General features: G+C 39.8%; 2 protein-coding genes across 6 annotated transcripts; one reads left to right on the top strand and one right to left on the bottom strand.

Annotated features, from left to right (window-relative positions):
• Positions 1–1,953: 1,953 nt before the first annotated feature.
• Positions 1,954–15,429, bottom strand: nf2b (NF2, moesin-ezrin-radixin like (MERLIN) tumor suppressor b). 2 transcript variants are annotated; one of them, XM_049592226.1, is made up of 17 exons: positions 15,057–15,429; positions 14,676–14,791; positions 12,198–12,323; positions 11,570–11,692; positions 11,326–11,409; positions 10,612–10,680; positions 10,403–10,485; positions 9,472–9,547; positions 9,238–9,375; positions 8,136–8,210; positions 7,920–8,033; positions 7,675–7,797; positions 7,102–7,319; positions 6,777–6,879; positions 6,144–6,280; positions 5,891–6,059; positions 1,954–4,070 (listed from the first exon to the last, which is right to left on the bottom strand). In XM_049592226.1, exons 2-17 carry the CDS (start codon positions 14,763–14,765, stop codon positions 4,023–4,025), a joined length of 1,776 nt encoding a protein of 591 aa, XP_049448183.1. In that variant the 5' UTR covers positions 14,766–14,791; positions 15,057–15,429; the 3' UTR covers positions 1,954–4,022. The 2 variants fall into 2 exon arrangements, with proteins under 2 accessions (XP_049448183.1, XP_049448184.1); XM_049592227.1 differs by having other exon boundaries at positions 5,936–6,059.
• Positions 15,430–15,749: 320 nt separating this feature from the next.
• mettl27 (methyltransferase like 27) lies at positions 15,750–19,436 on the top strand. 4 transcript variants are annotated; one of them, XM_049592239.1, is made up of 7 exons: positions 15,750–15,940; positions 16,195–16,254; positions 16,372–16,502; positions 16,803–16,931; positions 17,458–17,593; positions 17,830–17,922; positions 18,985–19,436. In XM_049592239.1, the coding sequence occupies exons 3-7, from the start codon at positions 16,383–16,385 to the stop codon at positions 19,191–19,193; spliced, it is 687 nt and encodes a 228-aa protein (XP_049448196.1). In that variant the 5' UTR covers positions 15,750–15,940; positions 16,195–16,254; positions 16,372–16,382; the 3' UTR covers positions 19,194–19,436. The 4 variants fall into 4 exon arrangements, with proteins under 4 accessions (XP_049448196.1, XP_049448193.1, XP_049448194.1 ...); XM_049592236.1 differs by having other exon boundaries at positions 15,750–16,254; XM_049592237.1 differs by lacking the exon at positions 16,195–16,254 and having other exon boundaries at positions 15,751–15,940.
• The last annotated feature ends 1,191 nt before the right edge of the window (positions 19,437–20,627 follow it).

Raw genomic sequence — 20,627 nt, 5'->3', positions numbered from 1 at the left:
GTCTAACAATCCACCGCACTTCCCACTCTTCATTTAACTGTGTCGCTGCTTTATCAAAGGAAGGTTTCATCTCATTGAACTGGTCCTGCTCTGCTTTCCAGGATTTCTTGACCTTCTCCGTCTCCATCTTCTGGAAGTGCAGACGGTCTCTTAAAGAGAAGATTTCCTCCTTCTTTTCTCTTAATAATCTGTTAATCTCCTCGCACGGAGTATGGAACTGTTTTTGACCGACTCTTGTGGGCTCTATAGCCCTCAGAGTGCTGCGAGAGCACGCTGGTGATGCAGCACCCTTCGTGCTAGGCTGTTCTGATCTGGACAAAATTATATATAGTACGATTCTCCATTGAAGGCCAGGTTGGAACTCAATGGAGTTTGTCATTTTCATTTTATTTCACACAAATCCAAACAATCTAAGTGACCACAAAAATGCCTTTTACAATGTTTTAATATGAATATTTTTGAATGCATAGACACTTTGCAGTTTACATTAGCATTAGTTCAAAATGAGCGTGTCTTTGCAATATTAGTGTTTCTCTGCAGGTCACATGTACAGTATCTCCCCATTTCCCCAGGTTAGTTCCTGAGCGGTCAGCTGTTGGCTCTTGATAGGCTGTCTTCCTTTTGATTTCACTTTATCTATGAAAAACGGAAAAACTAATCTGCCTGATGCTAACTGTGTTGAAAATAAAAAGAGGATTTGGTAGAAACTGCTGTATGTTGTGATAATTGGCTGCATTTGATTGCCACTAAATACTATGAATAGCAATGTAATGTCTTTAAAGTTAAAATTAATTTGCTGGATTTGCAAAGATCTGTGATGTACTGATAACACTTAAGTGCAGACTTGCTACCTCTACTGAATTTTAGGGTCCAGTCCTTCGTAACAGCTTTTCAAAACATCTAACATTTGGTGGCAATTCACCTGATGACTGCACTACAGTGGCTAAGTTTTCATGCACACTAATATTCCACTATTATTTTGAATTTAACAATGTTCTGAATTTGATGCAGGTCATGTGAACAGCATATTCCATTTGGATATTCCAATTTAGGCCTTTGTGTGAATGTAGCATTTTCCGATTGAGACGTGAGATGTGCTGGTATTATTTGGGATTTAATGGCATTCTTTGGACACGTATACAGCCCATTTGGAATTCAACTTAAGTTTTGTACCAGTTTGCAACACATGGCGTCTTGCATGTTTACGGTCAGCTCTGTGTGTTGTCATGAATGCATCCTACACAAACCAACACACAAGGTTGGGGGGTAGAGATGCATGCCTAAAAGAAAGCCCACATTTTTGGTCAGAAGGAACAACACACCTACTTTGAAATGTTATTAAAGACTTGGATATCAACAGGTTTTTGGATATGCTCAGAGATCTCAACACTGACCTGTTAAAGAAGGTGGTTTAATTAATAAAAGAGGGAAGCTATGTTTGCATGATCAAACAAGTTGGCCACCAGTGGAAACTTCCTATTCTGATGCAAAGAAGCAAATGCCACAAGTGGCTCCAGCTGTTTCACTTCTCTATATTTTAACATGATGAAGGACATGAAACAGCAGATTAAACAGATTTTGCATCGCTGCATGTAACCTGGAATATTACCAAAATATTATTTTTCATTGGCCATGTAAACAGCTTGGTAGGAATATTGTGTTCTTCTGAATAAGTGCAAAATCTAGAACATTTTGTGCATGTAAACACAGTCAGTGACATGATCACTGGAAATGGCCAAACCTGATTATGACATTGTGTACAAACGACCAATACTGCTGGACAGGATTTGATTTTTCTGCAAATACCATAGCCAACATCACCCAATCAGACATTAAGATTGTCTGTACATGCGTGTATTTTGGTGCACATTATGAATTTCTAAGCATGCTCTAATATTAAAATAAATTGTTTTTTAATATAAAAAAATGTAGAGGATTGTGTGGTCTTTGCTCTGTAGTTAAGACGACTGGTTTTATTGACACGAGGAAGCAAAAAATAAATCATCTGTGAGACAGCTCATTTACGTCTGCACAAACAGTGTTGTAATGAACTGATATAACTTGATAAATCAAATAAATCATTGACACAACTTCGATGTGAAATTTTTGTCACTTCAGTGTAAACCCAAGGCGTCCCCTAATGTACAATCATGTTTTGAGTGAAAATCACTGTTTACACTGGACTCGAATTTGGCAGGAAAATCCCATTTCTGAAAAACAAAACGAACATGAAATTCCCACACAATGACAGAGCTCAAGAAAACAGGCATGGTGATGTTATTTAAGGATTTATAGCACAAATAAATAAAGTTAAAGATGCAAATCGAAGCACTTAAGCAATGTGTTCATGGAAACAAAAAAAAAAAAAACTTCCACTGGGCCATTTGACACAATATCATTTAGAAAATACTAAGGTGAGCATTTCTCATTTATAACCCAATCATGAGGGCGACAATTGTTTGTCACAGGCCGGTCCAAATAAACAAACATGCAGAATCTCCAGCTGTATATTTGGCATCCAGCCTCTCCCTTTTTAACAATGTAATGAGGATTGTAGTCAATTAAAGGTTTACTCAGATTACCCACCTTTTTATCTGTGAAATGCAGCACACACACTGCTGTCAAAAACTCTGTGAAATACTACTGGACTAAGTTAATTGAAAATAGCCTGTTCAAAAAGGTAAACATTAAAAGATACTGTTTATCTCAGGGGAAGAACAGAACAGTCTACCTGCAGTGATTGTCTCCAACACTAACCCTGAGAAGTACATGAGCAGAGAAAACACAAAAAAGGAAGCAGGAAAGCCATCAGTCTGCTACTCTGTAAATAGGTCAGGGTATGACCCCAAACTACTGCTAAGACACATGAGCACAACGATACCAAATAAAACCTTAGCAACTCAGATCGCAATAGTAAAAAATAAAGTTCAAGGCACATCAACAGTCTAGCGTACAAAATATAAAAATCTGAAATGGCAGAGCTCAAGCTTGTAACTGTATTCTACATTTCTATTAACTACCACCATGAGGCACTAGGGACGATAAAGGCACCAGACTGCTGTTATCAGTGAAGGCAGTTCATGAACCAAGTAACAGAAACAGCAAACAAACACAAGCAAAAGACCAAAACAAAGATTAAACACTGCATTTTTTTATGGAGTGTCACATCTAGACACTGTCCCTGCACACGTCTGCTTGTCAAATTTGGACTTTTCTGTGAGTTGCAATTACTACTTTTATAAATTAGTTTTATGCACAAGATCACAATATTAATCCTCATATTAGATATCACTGATCAAGAGTTGTCTTAAGTGGAATTTTAGCATTCAAAGCTACGATAGTTTGGTCAAAGTATAATCAGAAATTTGAGCATTTGGATTTCTTTGACGTTCTGTTTTCAAAAGTTTGAGAGGCACTTTGCACTTTGTTTTAAAGAAAATGACCATATCTACAAAATCTATACTGATATGTTTAACTTTTCAGAAATTCCCCTGCCTGAATAAGATAATTTACCTAATTACATGCAAACCAGGAACCTTGCCTAAAGCCAGTTTTTGATAAATTTGAACCCCGATCCCTGTCCCAAAAAGTTGTCAAGGCACTCATTTATAACCTGTGATTAAGTTATGAACTTAAATCAGACCACCTTACAGCTAAGTATCCCTTAAAACCACACACACACACACAAAAAAAACATCAGCAACTCCATCATACATCCATTTTCAGCACCATGTCCTGCATCTGTGTTAGATACACACATTAATGTGTTCGTTATATATATAAAAAGAAATGTGGAAGGCGCTGTAGTGTAGCAGGTGGTACAATCTAGCATAACAACCTGTGCAGGGAGCCCAAAGTGGCTGTTTGTTGTCGAGGATTGATTTAAAGTCTTTCCAAAGCACACAGTCGTGGTGTATGTGAGTGTCTGTTTGTTAGTTTCAGCCAGGTAAAAAAATTAACCCAACATTTGGAGAAAGCACTGAGTCCCAACAGCCGGTGCCCTCCTTCCTCATCTCGCAGGATCACACTTCTTCAAAGAAGGCCATCTGAGACATGTACGCAGAGTTTCGCTGCAAAACAAGAGGAGTATAAGCAGTCAGAAAGAGCAACAAGAAGTACAGTTTCCTAAACGTCACTACTGATACAACAAATACTATTGTGTTTCATATAAATCACATCTTGAATATTTTGTCATCCCACAACAGAATATTTAAGACAGGAACCCATTGAACTGTTGGCTAGTTTGACTCAAAAGATATCTGTTAATGTATAGAGTAGGAATGTCAGGAGAACTGAGACTTAGCTACCAAGTCAATGCCAAAATTCTTAAAATGTGCTGGTGCTCGTTTTTCTCCACTACCGTAGATACGGGGCTGCAATTCCTCCAGATCTGACAGGGCATCATATATGCCTACAAGTGTTGTGTCTGCAGTTACAAGCCATAAGAAGAAGAGGAAAGCCTACCAGCACGGAAGAACAACAACAGAGGAAAGGCGGCAAGTACAGCTGCAGCGACAGCTCTGCCTCAACTTCTAGAAAAGAAAGGCTCTGTTTCCTGAGGCCTGTGTATTTATTTAGATTTTTTGCAAGGTGAGCACTGCATATTTGCACTATGCTACAAAAACCAGCAACATGACGAGGCACTGAGCGTCATAATGCGCTGAGCACTGCGTGGTTGCGTTTTTTGTTTTGTTTTTTTGTTCAATTTTGGGCAAAACACTGTACTCGTCACTGTCACTTCTTATCCAGCCATCCAATCACAGGGGAGAATGGGCGGATTGCATTTTAGCAATGCCAGCATGCTTTTCTGACAGTTGTGCACTGCAAGTCAATGATGCCAAACACATGCGTCTACGCTGCTGAAAACACGCAACATGGGCGAGAGGATAGAATGGTCCAAAGCATGACTTCATTTGTGAGATTACAACAGTGCTGTTTGCCATGTCTGTAAAATTATAATATCAATAAGTGTGGAAAACCAGCAATGTGCTGAAACATCTCTCCACACAACATGGGCTTAAATTCCAAGAATGTCATGTATTTGACACTCGCTGCACGTCTCGCACTGCTTCCCAGGGTAAATATCCTGTTATAATAACATTAATGCCACTCAGGCAGGCTTCACAGGTTTTTCTTTAACTAAGAAAACTGTTCAACAGTGGAGCTTTTGCCCACCTGAGTCGTATGCATGCCTATTTTCTACTCTGTGTCAACACTGTGTTCAGGCTCAGAGATTATAAAACTGTTGCAATGACCCTGAAACACTGATCAGGAATCATTAAGGGAATCGATAAAGAGTTGAACAAATAAGCAAAATCGATGACTGCATTGGTATCATTAAAATCAATGGTGAAGAAATAGGTTACAAATACTGCAGGCTATATATTAATATGCCTCCTCGCCCTCGAAATCTAACAAAACCACATCAACTGGCGGTAATGTTTTAATTAAGGAGTGTACATTTAAGTTCATGGAATTTGTTTGTTTTTTACCGCGGTATCAAGTTGGGTTGGGTTCTGGAATTATACTGGTATTAGTAATGACTTCTAGATTTCTGGTATTTCTGGTATATTTAACATCTTTGTACTGTCAAAAAAACAAAAACAAAAGAACATCACTATCATGGGTTTTGACACAGTGTTTTCCTTATTTCCATTGAGAAGAAATATTTCTGGCACTACAATTCCTATTATGCTTTGGGTGATGCAAATAGTCAGAAAGTGAAGTAAACTGGCTGTAAGCCTGTTATTATTAAACGATAGTATTAGCTGGATTCACAGGTTTATACACACTACTAAGACATTCTGAAAGGCAACCAATCATCACTAAAACATATAATATTAGTAATATCAACACTAAAAAGAAGATCATATGAAGTGTTCATGCGTACATTGCTGTGAGGTATGTAGACAGGCTCCTGGATGTATCCCCTTGCCTCATTGCGGAGGCTGTAGAGGCCAGCCTGTTGCTGCTGCTCCTCCAGCTTCAGAGACTCGATCTCTGTCTTCAGTTCCTTCAGCTGGTCCTGCAGGTGTTTACTCTTCTCCATGTACTCCAGCCTGCATTGACCCGTGACAAGAGATCATACACGAGCACATCTCAGCTGTCTTTCTAAAGTGTTGCCGCAGGGGATTTAAACTCACCTCTCTCTCTCGATCTCCATGGACAGCCTCTTCATGTCAGAGTCCTTGAAGTCGAGGCGCGTTGATGCCGATTCATAGGCAAAGTCAGCTGCTTCAGGAGGAGCGGGGGGAGCAGGAGTAGAGTAGGCTGCTATGAGCTGGAAGACAGGCAAACGGGTGTCAAGTCAGTGGTTACACCATGGCGAAAACTGACAGTGATCTCATTATACTTTTTTGTTTTATGGTACTGTTACTACATTTTGACAGCTCTTAAGCAAGCTTCTTATCCAACTAAATCAAACCTATAATAAAACACTCGGTTAGTGGTGCACACTGCATTCATGCTTATATTTCCTCATTTTGTGTTCAGATTACATTCCATATTAGGGATTTATAAAGTTGACGTATCTAACATAAGTTACCTTCAAAGCACAGCAGGTAATTAATGTATGCCAACACAAATACCATCATGTTCTACATACCCTGGTGAAATTTCAGGAAGGTATGAAAAAATTGATACCTCCCAAGTCTATTTTAAACACTAAGAAGTTGCATTCACTCACAAAAATAAATAACAAAGGCATCACAAAGAGCAGACCAGCATCATCATCATCATTATCATCATCATCATCATCATTATCATTATCACCGTACAGGGTATGTTGTTTTGGTGATCTCCAGCAGCTTCTGTTTGGCTCTCCGCTCAGCGTCTTTTGCCTCAGTCAGGTCCTGTTTCAGATGATCTGCCTCCTTCAACCTGGAACCAGAGCTTTGGTTACTTTAAGACTGGTGGGAAACAGTAAGAGTGTTATTAATTTACAGTTAACGCTTGGGAGTATTATAAGCAGAATACTGTGTGTGTTTTTCACTTATTCTGGATGCAGGGGTAGAAAGAATGTACTGTTAGCTATCAATGGCTTTTTAATTGAAAAATATAATAAATGTTATGCATACAGAAAAGCTGTAATTGAATCCAAACCTCCTTTCTGACTGCTCCACCAGTTTGACAGCCAGCTGCTCTGCCTCCCTCATCTTCTGCTCCATCAGTCTTTTCTCCTCCTTGGTCTTCATGGCGGTGACCTCTAACCTCTGCCTGTCCTGCTCCGCTTCTGCAGCCTTGTGGGCCAACAGCTTGGCCTCCTCCTCAGCAATTTGGGCCTTCTCTGCCAGTAGGTCTGCTGTCTCCTCAGATCGCAGCTGGAGAAATATTTCAAAAGAATTTTCACGAAGAAAATTTAAGATAAATCATGCAAGAGTTTAGGGCTTAGCATGATAGAGGAATCTGTCTGTATAACATATATTAACAACAGGGGTGTAAAGCTTGTTGCCCAAACAGGAGCTCACTCAATTGTCTGGGAGATTCAACAATTAACCCGTAGCTAAGTCCTGCCCCTGGATGCAGACTGGACGATCATAATGTAGCATCGGGCAGGCTCAGACCAGGGTCCCACAACAACACAGCTGTGCTCCATTGACTCTAATGCAATCATCACAAAGGGGCAGGGAAAAACGAAAGGTCAATTATCTCATGCCAACTACATAAAGCTCTTACCAGAGCCTCGTTGGCCAGTCGTGCCTCGTCCTGCAGCTGGAAAAGTCTACGTTCCATCTCCTCTTTTGCCCGTTCTGCTTCCTCTCTCATCTGTTTTTCCCGTGCCAGGATTTGACGCTCCATCTAGATCGAGGCAGAGAAATCCGATTAAATATAAGACAATAAACCATGATGATGTACGCATGATGTACATCACACTTAATCTGTTATTCTAATTGCTACAATGGAGCTAAGAGGGCACTGACCTTCTTGCGGGCCTTCTCCTCTTTTGCTTGAGCCTTCATCTGTTGCACTTCAATGGAGTCCACCTTCCTCCGCCTCATGAACAGATCATGGTTACCGATGCATAACTGCAGGATCTAAAGACAAAGCCGATACAAACCAGCACCATCTTACTTAACATAACTCTCATCTAAATTTTCAATAGTTAAACATTTACACAGTGAAAGAGGTAAACCAACCAGTTTGTTGACACGCAGCTGAGACGAGTAGAACTTGAAAACATCTTTCTTCTTATCAAGGGGTTTGATTGTGAACTGCAACATAAGGAAGTTATTAAATTCAGTTTTTCTACAAAACTGACAACTTTTTTCTTTTTTTTTTGAGTTAACTGGTTAGAGTGAAAATCTATACTGAATTGTTGCAGGTTTACTGAACAGCTGCATTGTAGAGCTGCAATGAATAATCAATTAGTCGATCGACAGAAAAATTAATTGTCAACTATTCTGCTCATTTGATAATCATTCTAGTCATTTTTTAAAGGAAATAAGTAAAACTTTTTTTTTGATTCATGCTTAATAAAATGGGGGAATTTGATGCTTTTCTTTGTCATACATGATAATAAACTGAATAGATTTAGATTTGTGGACTGTTGTTCGGATAGATGATACTATTTGAAGGCTCTGGGAAAATTAAACAGGCAGCCTTAGCTGATGCATAGACAGTAATACAGTGATGTGAAAAATGTGAATTATGTATATAAAGCTCTGCTGGTTTTCTACCCGAAAGTATTTGTAAACAACAAGGCAATTCCCTCTATAGTCCGGCCGGACGGATGAGTCATGGCCTTGTAAAAGATTATGTTTGTTTCTTTTAGTTGGCGAGAATGTGTCGCCGCAAACGCGACAAACATCCACTAATTTTGACGGCGTTTTCTGCGAGCGCGGCTGAGCCATTTTGTACCGCTACAAGTGTTTCTAGTGGGACTATGTTTACAAGCACAAGAGTTCAGCGAGCCACCGAAGGACCGCCCTGCAGATTTACTATTGGTTCTGCAACGTAGGGAGTTTTTTTAAACTCTGAAATTGTATCCGCCCATCTAAACACAAAATCAGGGAGAAAGACATCAGTCTTTAGTTAAGCAAAGCGTCTAAAGGCTGACTTGTGAGTCTACCCTCATGTGATCATTATGGATGTTGAATTTCCATCCAGTTAAACAACCAAAAGAACAAGATATGGCACCTGCTTTTACGATTCTTCCAAAGTGACAGGAATGTGACATAAAAAAAGCACAAAGTCTCAGTCTAGGGAAGATCACAAAAGACAGTAAACTGCTTGCATTACCTCCTTTTCGCTGTAAGAGATGTTGCGGATGCCACTCCAAGGAAAGGATTTGTTAGGGTTGAGTTTGCTGTTAGGGCTGTAGATGTGAAGACCCTGAGCATCCACTCCCAGTAAGAGGTCTGTGTCCCTCTTATTTTGCTGTCGATGAGATGAGTAACACAGAAATGTAAACCAGCATGACAGTAATGTTGCGTTTTTAAAATACATTAGCAAGGCACAGTAATTTGCACTCACAGTTATGGCAAAGTAGCTGACACCGTACATCTCAAGGTCCTGAGCGATTTTTAGGTATTCCATCTCAGCCTCATCCCTGTATGGACGGTGTAAAAATAAGGAAGAGAAGGCATATACGTTTATCACACTTTATCTACAAAATCTAAGACTACACCTTAAAGTAGGGGTGTCATGATCTTTAAGATCCACAATCTGATTTGACTCTATGACTTGACTGATTTGACCCTATGACACTGTTAGACTATTGAGTCTTAATTCGTAAAGATTAACAAATCATTGGTTTTACGCCACGTCAACTGTCATTTACATTTCCAAATTCTTCTTTAAAAAGTTATGCCACATGGTATCAAGTTTAATATAACTGTCATATTTCTTTGAAATGTACAACACCAGGGCCAAATGGTAAAATTTAAATAAAATGTCACAATAACCTATTGCCCCAGGGAACAAAAAGTATAGCCACTAGATGGCAGAAAGGTTCTTTATAAAAACAGCTTCAGTTTCCTCACCTCCAAAAAGCCACCTTGCTTTACTTTTCCATCACAAGCACAGCTACAACTGTAGTTGTTCTTTCAACCACCAATTTGTAGTTTAAGGAACTTAAGGGGATGGCAAAATGTTGCCAAACTGCTGACTTCTGGGAGGCTTTGTGGCTTTCCAGTTTTGCTATCATCTCTGACTCTGGCTATGGCCATGATGTCAAGAAAAGTACAGCTGCAGGCTACAGGTAAGTTACAATGTGTTGTCTTTGAAGTGTTTTTTTTTTTCTTTGAACACATGAGGGGGTGAGGCTGCTTTTGATAAATAATCTAAATTGTAAGCTCATTTCGACAAATTCTCAATTTAGCGTTGGAATCATGACACCCCTACTGCAAAGTGATCATTTCTCTTTTTATGCTGGATTACAGAAGCACTCCTTTGTCGGTCCTACCTGGCGATGCCTCTGTGTTCTGCATACCAAGCTGTGATCTTCTCCTCCCACATGTCAGCTGTCATTTGGTACTGCATCAAAACCTGGAATACCGATACAGGATCACAGGAAAGACATTATATACTCTATGCCTACACACAAGCACACAAACACTGGCTAACTGCTGTAACAATAAAGAGACAAATGTACACGTAGTACTGTATACTTACTCTTTTTGGCAAAAGCTCGTCTTGTGCCAGGAAGCCCGGCTTGTGAAAGTTTGGGTCATAGTCCCCATACTGTGATTGAGATTGGGGGGGAGGCAGTGGAAAACAAGAAAAGCAAAAGAAAGATATGTGGACATTATTGTTGCACAAAATCGAAACGTAAGGTCTGGTGTCTAGAATGGCAAAAATGGTAAATAATATTCATAACTACATTTTCAATAGTTATAAATCACCTGAAAATAAGAACAGTTTGTTCCAATCACCTTAGAAAGAGCTGTTTCTTTCTACATACGGAACGTGTCCTCCTTCACAGAGTCATTCATATTGTTTTACAGTAACCCAGAACCAACAAATCACACACTGGCTCTAGACAGGGCCATTCACATTTTCACCTCGGCCACTGAAGTTCTCCTACAGGTTTGGTGCACAGGAGACGTTTCAGCTGGTTGCAATCTGGAACCTCACTGCTAGATGCCACTAAATCCTACACATTAGTCCTTTGAAGCATATACTGTGTATGAGCCTAACTGGAAATAAAACAGATTTGTTTGCACCATCACATAGATCTCCTCTGTCAATAAGTTGCCCTGCATCTTCTTGTGAGGAAAAACATCAGTACCCAAGAGGAAGAAATGTTTTTTCATGCTTTATACAATCTGTGCTGTGCACAGAGAGTGTCTTTGCATCAAGCTGATCAAAACATTTTGGCTTTCTTACCTTGGCCTGGACAGCGTACGATGCCAACAGGACAGATGCTTCAGGGGAACAGAATATCTCTTCATCTAATATCTGTTTTTTCACCTGTACAAGAATTTGAAGACACGTAAGAACATGTATTTAACCAAGTGAACATTTTTCATTTAGTTTTCTAAAGCATGAGATCAGAAATTTACTAAAAATGTTTTTACAAAAACAATCGAGCCAAAGGTGATTTCATGAGAAAGGTTATCCGTTAGATTACCTGTAAGAAGAAGAGATGCTGAGTTATCTCTTGAACCAGCTCTTCTTCTACTTTTTCTGGGAAGAATTTTGCCAGGAAATGAAATGTTATGGGAGAGTCCTTTGGAACCTCTTGGTCCAAGACCTTTGAAGAAAAGTGCACAATAATATGTTTATCAGGCCAGGCCCTCACTAAATCATGTCATGATCAGTGTCTGAGTAATTATTACTAGCAACACACTAAACAGTTAAGCAGTTAATTGCTTAACTGGAGCAATTTAAATAAGCTGAGTGATGTGATGATTTCCTGCTTTAAATCACTGTGAACGGGCATCTTTTGGTTTGTCAGATCACAAGCAATTCAAAGATGTCACCTTGTACTCTGGGAAAATTGTGACGGGTATTTTTTTGCTATTCTGACTGAACATCAATTGTTTGATGGTAAAAAATGCCTCATAATGGAAATTATCATTAGTTGCAGCCCTATGATCCAGAATAGCTTTCTTCTTTCAATTTTGGGCACTTCATACAAATCAGCTGCATTGTGCAAAACATTTTAACCATATAGCACCTGAAATATTGCTCAAGTTGTGTTGTTTTTAAATCCTCATTAGCCAGTTTGACCTTCAAAAGTTCACTAATTCACTCACCCGTTTCTCTGGTTTCAGCCAGGCGTAGGTGTCCTTTACTGTGTACCTGAGTCCGAAAAACCAAGTCTCCCTCAAACCAACGGTGCGACACACCAGATCAAACAGGTCTTTACCTTTCCACTTCACCTGAAATAAAAAGTGAGTGATAAAGAGACCAGTAAGTTAAGATGCTGTAAGCAAATGCGCTGTTCTGAAGTTGTTGTGTTGTACCAATTTCAGTGACTGCTGGAATCAACCCAAATATAAACTAATAACTCACACTCTTTTTGAATAGAAATCTTGCTGATAAAGTCTTGATGTGATGGTTTTGTGAAGATTTCTTCAGTATTTAATAGCAAGGGTGGAGATAACCTTCACTAACAAACTAGTAATAAAACATTAATACACTTTACCAGGAGAAAAAAAAAGCACAGGCACTATTTCACACAACAAATGCCACATATTTAACGAGTGGCTATCATTTAGACTAGTGGTTTGCAACTGGTGGGTCATGAGTCCATTCTGAACGGACCGCAAGTGACTCACAAATATGCCACGTTTGTAAAAGAGACACTTTATTTTAAAGTACAATGAATGTTCAACACAGAGCTTTCATTTTGAAATGCCATATGCTGCTGTAGAGTGAGTGAATGACAGGCAGCTACTCACTAGAGACAGCAAACTCAACATGGCTGAGAAAAAGAGAACTGAGTCCTGACAGTGTGAACACAAAAAGAACTGAGTCCCTTTTCTGTTGGTCCACTTTGGTTTATTTGAAAAGGACTATATGTGAAAACACCCTTAAACTATGCGGATCTTGAACTAATGACTATGGAGAAATCTGGGCCCGGTCTATCTAGCTAAACTGAGATGCACCAGGATCCAGACTGCAGACTGCAACAATAAATGGATCATATGTTAAAACCAGTCTGGTATCAGTCTGGTTCTGGAAGTCGCACAGCACGCCACACTACAAAAAGCTGTTCAGAAATGTCCTGTGGTGCATGACAAAAAGCTCAAGGTGTCGACCTGGCTTCTAAATTTCCCAGGTCCCAGTCTGCTCAAGGATTTTTGTGATGTGGCGGTACAACAGAAGTACCCCTAATCCAAGGTGGGGCCTCCTTGGATCAGACTTGGCTCTGAACAGGAGTTTCTGGGAGTGTCCTGTGGTGTCTGGCACCAGTGCGTTGGCGGCAGATCCATTTAGTCCAGTGAGGTGGGTTAATGGCGCGTGCCACAGATGCTCATTCAGATTGGGATCTGGGGAATGTGGAGGCCAGGTTGACACTTTGAGGTCTTTGTCACATTCCTTGGGCCATTCCTGCGAGATGTTTGCAGTGTGGCAGGGTGCATTATCCAGTGGGGAGTACTGTTGCCATGAGGGGGGGTACTTGGTCTGCAACGGCATTTGAGTTGGTGGAACATGTCAGGTTGATGACTGCCAGAACCAAAGGTTTCCCAGCAGAACAATGCACTGGAACAAAATAATCAAAGTTATTCACTTCACCTGTCAGTGGTTTTAATGTTTTGGCTGATCGGCATATACATACATGTATATGTGTGTGTGCGTGTGTGTGCGCGCTCAGCTCTTGTCTCAGGAGCTAGAACCTTTTGTTATGTGCAGCAGCCTGTTCTCTCTCTCTCTCTCTCTCTCTCTCTCTCTCTCTCTCTCTCTCTCTCTCTCTCTCTCTCTCTCTGCCAGCCTGGTCTCCCTCCTCCCTCCGCCTGCCTCGCACCTGAGTGCAATTAGCACTCAGGTAGAGAGAGGAGGAGGGCATAAGAGGGACAGGGAGTGTAGAGACAAGAGAGGCGTGGCACAGCACATGGCTCACAAACAGCAGATCAGGTAGGGAGGAATCTTTTTCCTCTCCCCAAACAGGTTCTTTTCCCCCATGCTCTTTTAGGTGCTGGGGTTTGCCAGTAGTCATGTTATTCGTCTCTTTTGTTTTCTTTAGGTGTAATTCATGTTTTAGGTAGTTTAGGGGGAGACGTTAGGAACGACGGCCCACTGTGTGGTTGGCCCAGCATCTTCCCTCCTTTTGTTCCTTTTGGCTGGGGTCTCCAGTCCCTTATGTTTTCCTTTTAGTTTGTTTGTGTCTTTGTTTAATGTTTTGGGGTATACAATAAAGCTGGTGGGTAAACTGTTACCTTTGGTGTGGCGTCCTCTTTTATATGCTGCAGCCTCCTGCCCCTATTGAGCTGGGTTTTGTTACTGTTTGTATGGAGGCTCTAACACCTTACGGCTGAGACATGAGGCATCTGAAAAGTCTGCACATCATCACTTATGCAAAACAAATAATATTTAAAATGCAAGGATGTTTAACGCTATTCCTTAGTGAGCTTGTCCCTGAATCTGAGAGGGCTAACTGTATGTGCAACAAAAAGACTTAAACATACAATACATGCTTACACACTGACCTAGACACTGAAATAAAGCACCCATCCATCCATAAATGGATACAGCATCCTTTCAGCCCCATTGCCTAAATAAATCCGTACCTCACAGCTGAACTCCATTTCAGCATCCATGGTGATGACTTTGACTTTAAAAGTCTTTGGCTGTTTCTTCTTTAACCCTAGGATAGACATGTTGGAGGTGTTGCTGCCAAAGAAACCTGAGGAAAAGGACACAGCTGAAGAATTATAAGCGTAAACCTGATTTCACGACATAACATGAATTTTTCCAAGCGATAAGACAGATAACTGAACGTTTAGATGCAAGATACATGACAGATTCAAGGTAGTTGACCTCAATTGTTACTGCTAATTAGCCACCAGGCGGTAATAATTTAATGTTTTAATTAGGTTTACAGGAAAAACAAAAATTACTTCTTGGTAGAAAACAAAACAGGCAGCTGAAATACAGTAGAGGCCCGTTACCTGCGAGTAAAGTTACAGACTTCTGCCGTCCGACGAGGCTCAGAGGAGGCTGGGCTGTTTTGTTGGGGAGTGCTAAGCTAAGCTAGCTAGCTAGATATTACTAGACAGCGTTAGCTTCCCAGCTATGCCACGAAAACGGACCAAAACAAGTTGTAGAAAGAGCGGAACTTTTGAGAGAACTCCATAATGAAATGAATCGCACGGATTTACTTTGAAGCTATTTAAACTGTCATGGATATCACTTGGAAACACCTTTGCTCACGTTGTCGGGGGCTACGTGCTTTAGCTGGTTAGCTTGCTTTAAAAAAATCAAGAGGACTTTCCAGAAGATTTTTGTTTTGACTCCTGGTCACTCTACAGGTGGGAACACGAATAGCAGCCTGGGATAACGCCACTGCGCATGTGCAGGAATCTGGAAGAATGAATGGTGCCTTCAGGAATTGTCGGAAATATAGGTTTTGCATGCGTTTAATGGTCTAATAGAAATTATACATCTAACTCTTATCTTCTAAACACTTACTCTTACAGTCTCAAAATAAAGGGACATCGTGCTTTTACTGTTTTAGCTCCAACATTTATAACTATAATAATAATAATTATTATTATTTAGAACTATAATTATTATTATTATTATTATTATTAAGATCTGTGCGGCTTAGGTTAAATAGTATGGTGGCCGTGAATGCAGCAGCAGGAGGGCAAACACGTAGGCTAGTGGTGTTGCTTCCTGGTACACCAAGCTGTGAATGAAAAACACAGCGTTTTGTGTCGTTACAGTAGCCTACATTTGGGAACGGTTGGGGGAAGCAACTTGAAATCTGACCGAAGAGGAAACTGCACAAAACAACAACAACAACAACAACAACAACAAAAGGCTAATGCTGGTAACTCTGTCACTACCATGCGTGCTCATCTCTTATGTACTGTTAATAGTTGTAGCAGCAGGCTGAGGTCGGCCAGAGTCCAGGCTCCTACACAGTGCAATTCAGGGTTTAAAATAATTTTCTATTTTTTGCTAATAGAAACATGAAGCAAGGAAGTGGTTTTCAGTGTAGCAGTTGCACAGTGTTTTAAATCGCCCCCACATACTCCATATTAATATAATGGGTAACCAGAATTGATTTGGAGATATTTTCAGATTTGTTTGCCTGCACATGAAATCACGAAAGGAGTCACTGAAAGGCCAAATCAAAACCAAGTATGGTATACTAACTCACACGTTAAACTTCCAATCTATGATACATATTCTGATACCTGTTGTTATTATTGTTACCACTTGACTATATTGTCCCTGGTTCTTTCTTTCTCTGAACAGGTTTTTATACAATGGCAGCTGCCACTAACACATTTGAAAATGTGAAAGCGGCCGTCTTATCAGCTCATAAGACCACCACATCAGCAGAAAAGGTCGACTTTTACAACTCCTGGGCAGAGAACTATGAACAGGTGAGATGACTGAAGTAAAGTAACATGATATCAGTAAATATTGGCCGTATTACTTATGTCAAGTTAAATAATAGGAAAGGTTTAACCGATGAAGTGAAACATGTCCGACTGAAAACAACACTGAGTCAATGAAGTCCCAAAATACATATCATTATGTGGCTCCCTGTGTTTCTTATAAAATGTTTTAAAAACTGGCCTCTATTTCCTTTGTATGTAGCCAAATGTAGTCTTGCAGTGCCATGTTTATCTTGTTTCTTTGTTTTAAAAATCATTGTTCTTTCTTAAAACTGGTTTGAGTAGGATCTGGAAGTTCTGGAGTACCGTGCACCAAGTCTGGCAGCAGACAGCATCTCCTCTCATTTCAGCAGTGACCGTGAAGCAGCTGTAGTGTTGGATTTGGCCTGTGGCACAGGACTGATGGCCAAACAGGTACACTCACAAGATCCTGGTTTTATGAGATTATAGTCAAAGGAAAACTGAATCTAGAGGAGTAACTGCATGTTCACAGCTTGTATGTAATTTAATATTTGACAAAGGCCTTTTTTCTGTGCTTCTGAAAACACTAAAAATAATCATTTCTTTAAAATATGACATCTGTATTGATGCCTGGTCTGTTTCAGTTTAGAAGATAAAGTATATCCAGTCAAATATGTGGCATTTATTGACTCTGGTACTTTTATGGTTACCTCATTTGCATTATGTATGCTTTTTAATATTGTATGCAGTGTATCTTTTTTAACTCGTATGCACAGACAACAAGGAGTGGCTCTAAAGACTTTCTTCCTCTTCTTTTCCCCTCTCTCCTTACATATACTAATTTATTGTTTGGATCAAAACTTCAAAACCTTTTCCTTCTTGGTCTCATGAGACCTTATCACTATGAGTTTTTAGCTTCTACGTTCAGTTGATTTAACCAGTATGACTGATAAACAGCCAATGTGTCTCTGTTTTACAGATGAAGAGACATGGATTTGGACATTTTGTGGGTATTGATGGAAGTGAAGCTATGTTGGAGATGGCCAGAAAGAGCGGATTGTACCAGGACCTGAAGCAGTCCATACTAGGAGAGGGGCCGCTACCTTTCCAGTGGGGTAATATAATGATTTGAATTATTTCTAATGGGCCATTTATTACTGTGATTCAATAGGTGATCCTTAAGGGGGCAGGTTAGCTGACTTTTTAAACTTATTTTGAAAAACACAAATCAAAACTACTGTCTTACATGATATTACAACTATTGAATATTATAAATCTTTATTGTCATTATCAGTAGTGATGTAAACTCTCTTTTATCTTTACTCTTTCACCTCTCTCCTCTTCGCTGCAGGTTTGTTTGATGTGGTCGTGATCATTGGAGCACTGAGTGTTGGTCAGGTCCCGGTTAGTGTCGTCAGAGAGATGTGCAAGTCCACCAAACCAGGTGAGAGCATATTTTTTAGGTCTGATGCTGTCTTAACCGTAATTCCGATCCATGGTTGTAAATGAGCATCTCCTCACTGAAAGTGAGCTTTACAGTTTTTTTCATCTGCTTGAACATGTTCGTCCATTCAGAATTCAGAACAGTTCACACACAGGCCTAAACTGAAAATTTCTGGCCAAAATTACACATGTTTTTGTTCGCAAAATGCTCCAACACTTGTAAAACATTAAAAATGTGCAACAAAAGCAAATCTCTGGGGGCATCCAGTAGCTCAGCGGGTGGAGCGGGCACCCCATCATGCTCTCTCTGACTCTCTCCCCCTTTCACGCTGCAAACTGTCCTGTCATTAAAGGCAAAAAGCCCAAAAAGTAATCTTAAAAAAAGCAAATATTTCCATCAATCAACACAACATGTGCTCAAATCAATGCATTCTTTCAATTAATCATTACATAATGGACAACAAAATACAGCTGCCAATATGAGGCGGTTCAACCTTTATTAGTGCCTGTGCCATTCGTTGGAACTTTACATAGTTGTAGTACGTGCCAAAAAAGCATGATATTAAATCAGTGCTTCTCTCCAGAGATGATTTTAGTAGATTTTCCTTCATTCATTTTACAGTGTTACATTCAGTATTCATTTTTACATGCCTTTGGCCTCTCTGATCCATGCTTACAAATAGCAACACTGAGGTGGCACCTTTCACAAATGGATGATCACAAAGGACTGATTGTTGATTGAAGAGTTGAACACAGGAGTTTCACACAGGTGTGTTAGAGATTTATAATTATGTAAGTAATTTCTATCAGCTGTAAATACATGTTTGTCGAAAAGAGTTTTGGGTCTTTTTACGAGATCTGTGTTAACGGTTTTGAAAAAGGGTGTGAAGAATGTGTGAAACCAATGGAAAAGTGTCAGTACATTTTAAGAGAGAACTTCTGCTTTGCTAAGAGGATGATGATGAAGATCAAGTGGATCCCAGTTCCATTAAGCGTATCTGAGCAATTGTGAAAAACTGAACTCTGTTAAAAACACCCCTGCATTCTCACCCTTTTCCACTAGGTGGCTATATTTGCATGACAACTAGAAGTAACCAAGACAATGTGGAGTACAAAGCTGCCCTGGAGTATGAGCTGAAGCTGATGGAGGATGAAGGGCTCTGGACTTGTGTAGAGGTCACTGAGGTGGAAGACTGGGAGAGAGCGGTGTCAGAGCAGGAGGACGGCTATATATCTGGTGCTGTGTACCTTTATAAGAGACTACAACTATAGTACATTGCAGGACAATGATGATGGGACATCTTATCAGCAAAGGTACACAACAACTGAAGAAGATACAAAATAAAGATATGGAGCTCCAGTCGCCAATGTAAATATAAGACTCCAAATGTTGATGAATAAATGTTTCATTTTCATGTTTAACAATATTCATGCTACATGCATAAGCATGCTGCAGTAAAATTGGTATCTGATGATGTACATTATCTTGTCGATATGCAGTAAAGTCTTCTAGTAAAAAATGATATAATGAACATGATAACCGTGTGATATGTGAAGGTGTAACTTACATATGTGTCCGTAATGCATCAGTTTTCACCGTACATTAAAGGACCAGTGTGTAGGATTTAGTGGCATCTAGTGGCGAGGTTGCAGATTGCAATTGCAGTTACTGAAACTTCTCCCGAAAACAAGTAGCCCTGTCTAAAGGCCAGTGTTTAGTTTTTCAGCTCTGGGCTACTGTAGAGACAAAATGGTGGACTCTGTGGAAGAGTGCCAGCCCTGTGTGCAGGTGTAAACAGCTCATTTAAGGTAACAAAAACACAACAATTCTTAGTTTCAGGTAATTATAAACTAATGGAAACACTGTAGTGAATAATATATTCCATTTCTGCCGGTTTAATCTTTAATCAAACAAACAGGCAAGTTAGATGAGAATAATTTAGAGTCATGCGCCTTGTAACTCAGCAGGGAGATCTGGTCACATAAATCCTAGGCCACTCATTTTCAATTTAAGACCAATAAAGCAGCGAGACTTTATAACTGAAAAAGGATTTGAATGACTTACTAAAAAAACAACACTGAATGAAAGAAAAGAGGAAACAGGAGAAAGGAATAACACTCCTTCTTCCCTCTTAATCCCCCTAAACCCTCCTAACACCTCTACTACCCCAACTCCTTTACCCCCTTACCACCTATCTACTCTCTTCGGACTCTGAACAAATTTAAAAATGACCCTTCTTGTCACCTGAATACAATTTGAAGTAATTTTAGAGCCTGTACAATTTGCACGGATCAAAAGAAATTGAAATGCAAAACAAACATCTTGAGGACTTGAGTGAGAAAGTATGGGCTTGAGAAGAATATGCAATATGCAGGACTGATAATTTCATTTAATTTTTGAAGAATTGAACATGTATTTGCACATTAGACATGTCTTGATGTTAGTCTTGAGTTAAGATTATACTTTGCTCAGTTTACAATTTTTACACACTAAAAGGCCTCAACATTAGGATAAGTGTGTTTCTGTGACTGTTTGTCTGTGTGTGTATTAATAAACAGGGTGTATGCACAGCTGTGACTGCATGAGAGGGGATCATAGTCAAAGTGTTGCAGCAGCCTGTAGCAGCTTGTATTTTCTCAGCAGCACAGAGATCATATTGAATAATCTGAGACCTTGACTCAAACTATCAAACACAAACACTTGTT

The sequence above is a fragment of the Epinephelus fuscoguttatus genome, linkage group LG12 (assembly GCF_011397635.1).
Source record: "Epinephelus fuscoguttatus linkage group LG12, E.fuscoguttatus.final_Chr_v1".
Lineage (NCBI taxonomy): Eukaryota > Metazoa > Chordata > Actinopteri > Perciformes > Serranidae > Epinephelus > Epinephelus fuscoguttatus.
The sequence above is the reverse complement of the archived record's forward strand: the minus strand, read 5'-3'. Positions and strand labels throughout refer to the sequence as shown.

Coding starts and splice junctions, on each gene's coding strand:
- nf2b (XM_049592226.1), bottom strand. CDS start 14,765: ATGTCTATCCTAGGGTTAAAGAAGAAACAGCCAAAGACTTTTAAAGTC. Junction 12,324..14,675: donor AAATGGAGTTCAGCTGTGAG/GTACGGATTTAT, acceptor TTTTTATTTCAG/GTGAAGTGGAAAGGTAAAGA. Junction 7,320..7,674: donor GACTGGCCAACGAGGCTCTG/GTAAGAGCTTTA, acceptor ATATTTCTCCAG/CTGCGATCTGAGGAGACAGC.
- mettl27 (XM_049592239.1), top strand. CDS start 16,383: ATGGCAGCTGCCACTAACACATTTGAAAATGTGAAAGCGGCCGTCTTA. Junction 16,503..16,802: donor GGGCAGAGAACTATGAACAG/GTGAGATGACTG, acceptor TGGTTTGAGTAG/GATCTGGAAGTTCTGGAGTA. Junction 17,594..17,829: donor GCCGCTACCTTTCCAGTGGG/GTAATATAATGA, acceptor TCTTCGCTGCAG/GTTTGTTTGATGTGGTCGTG.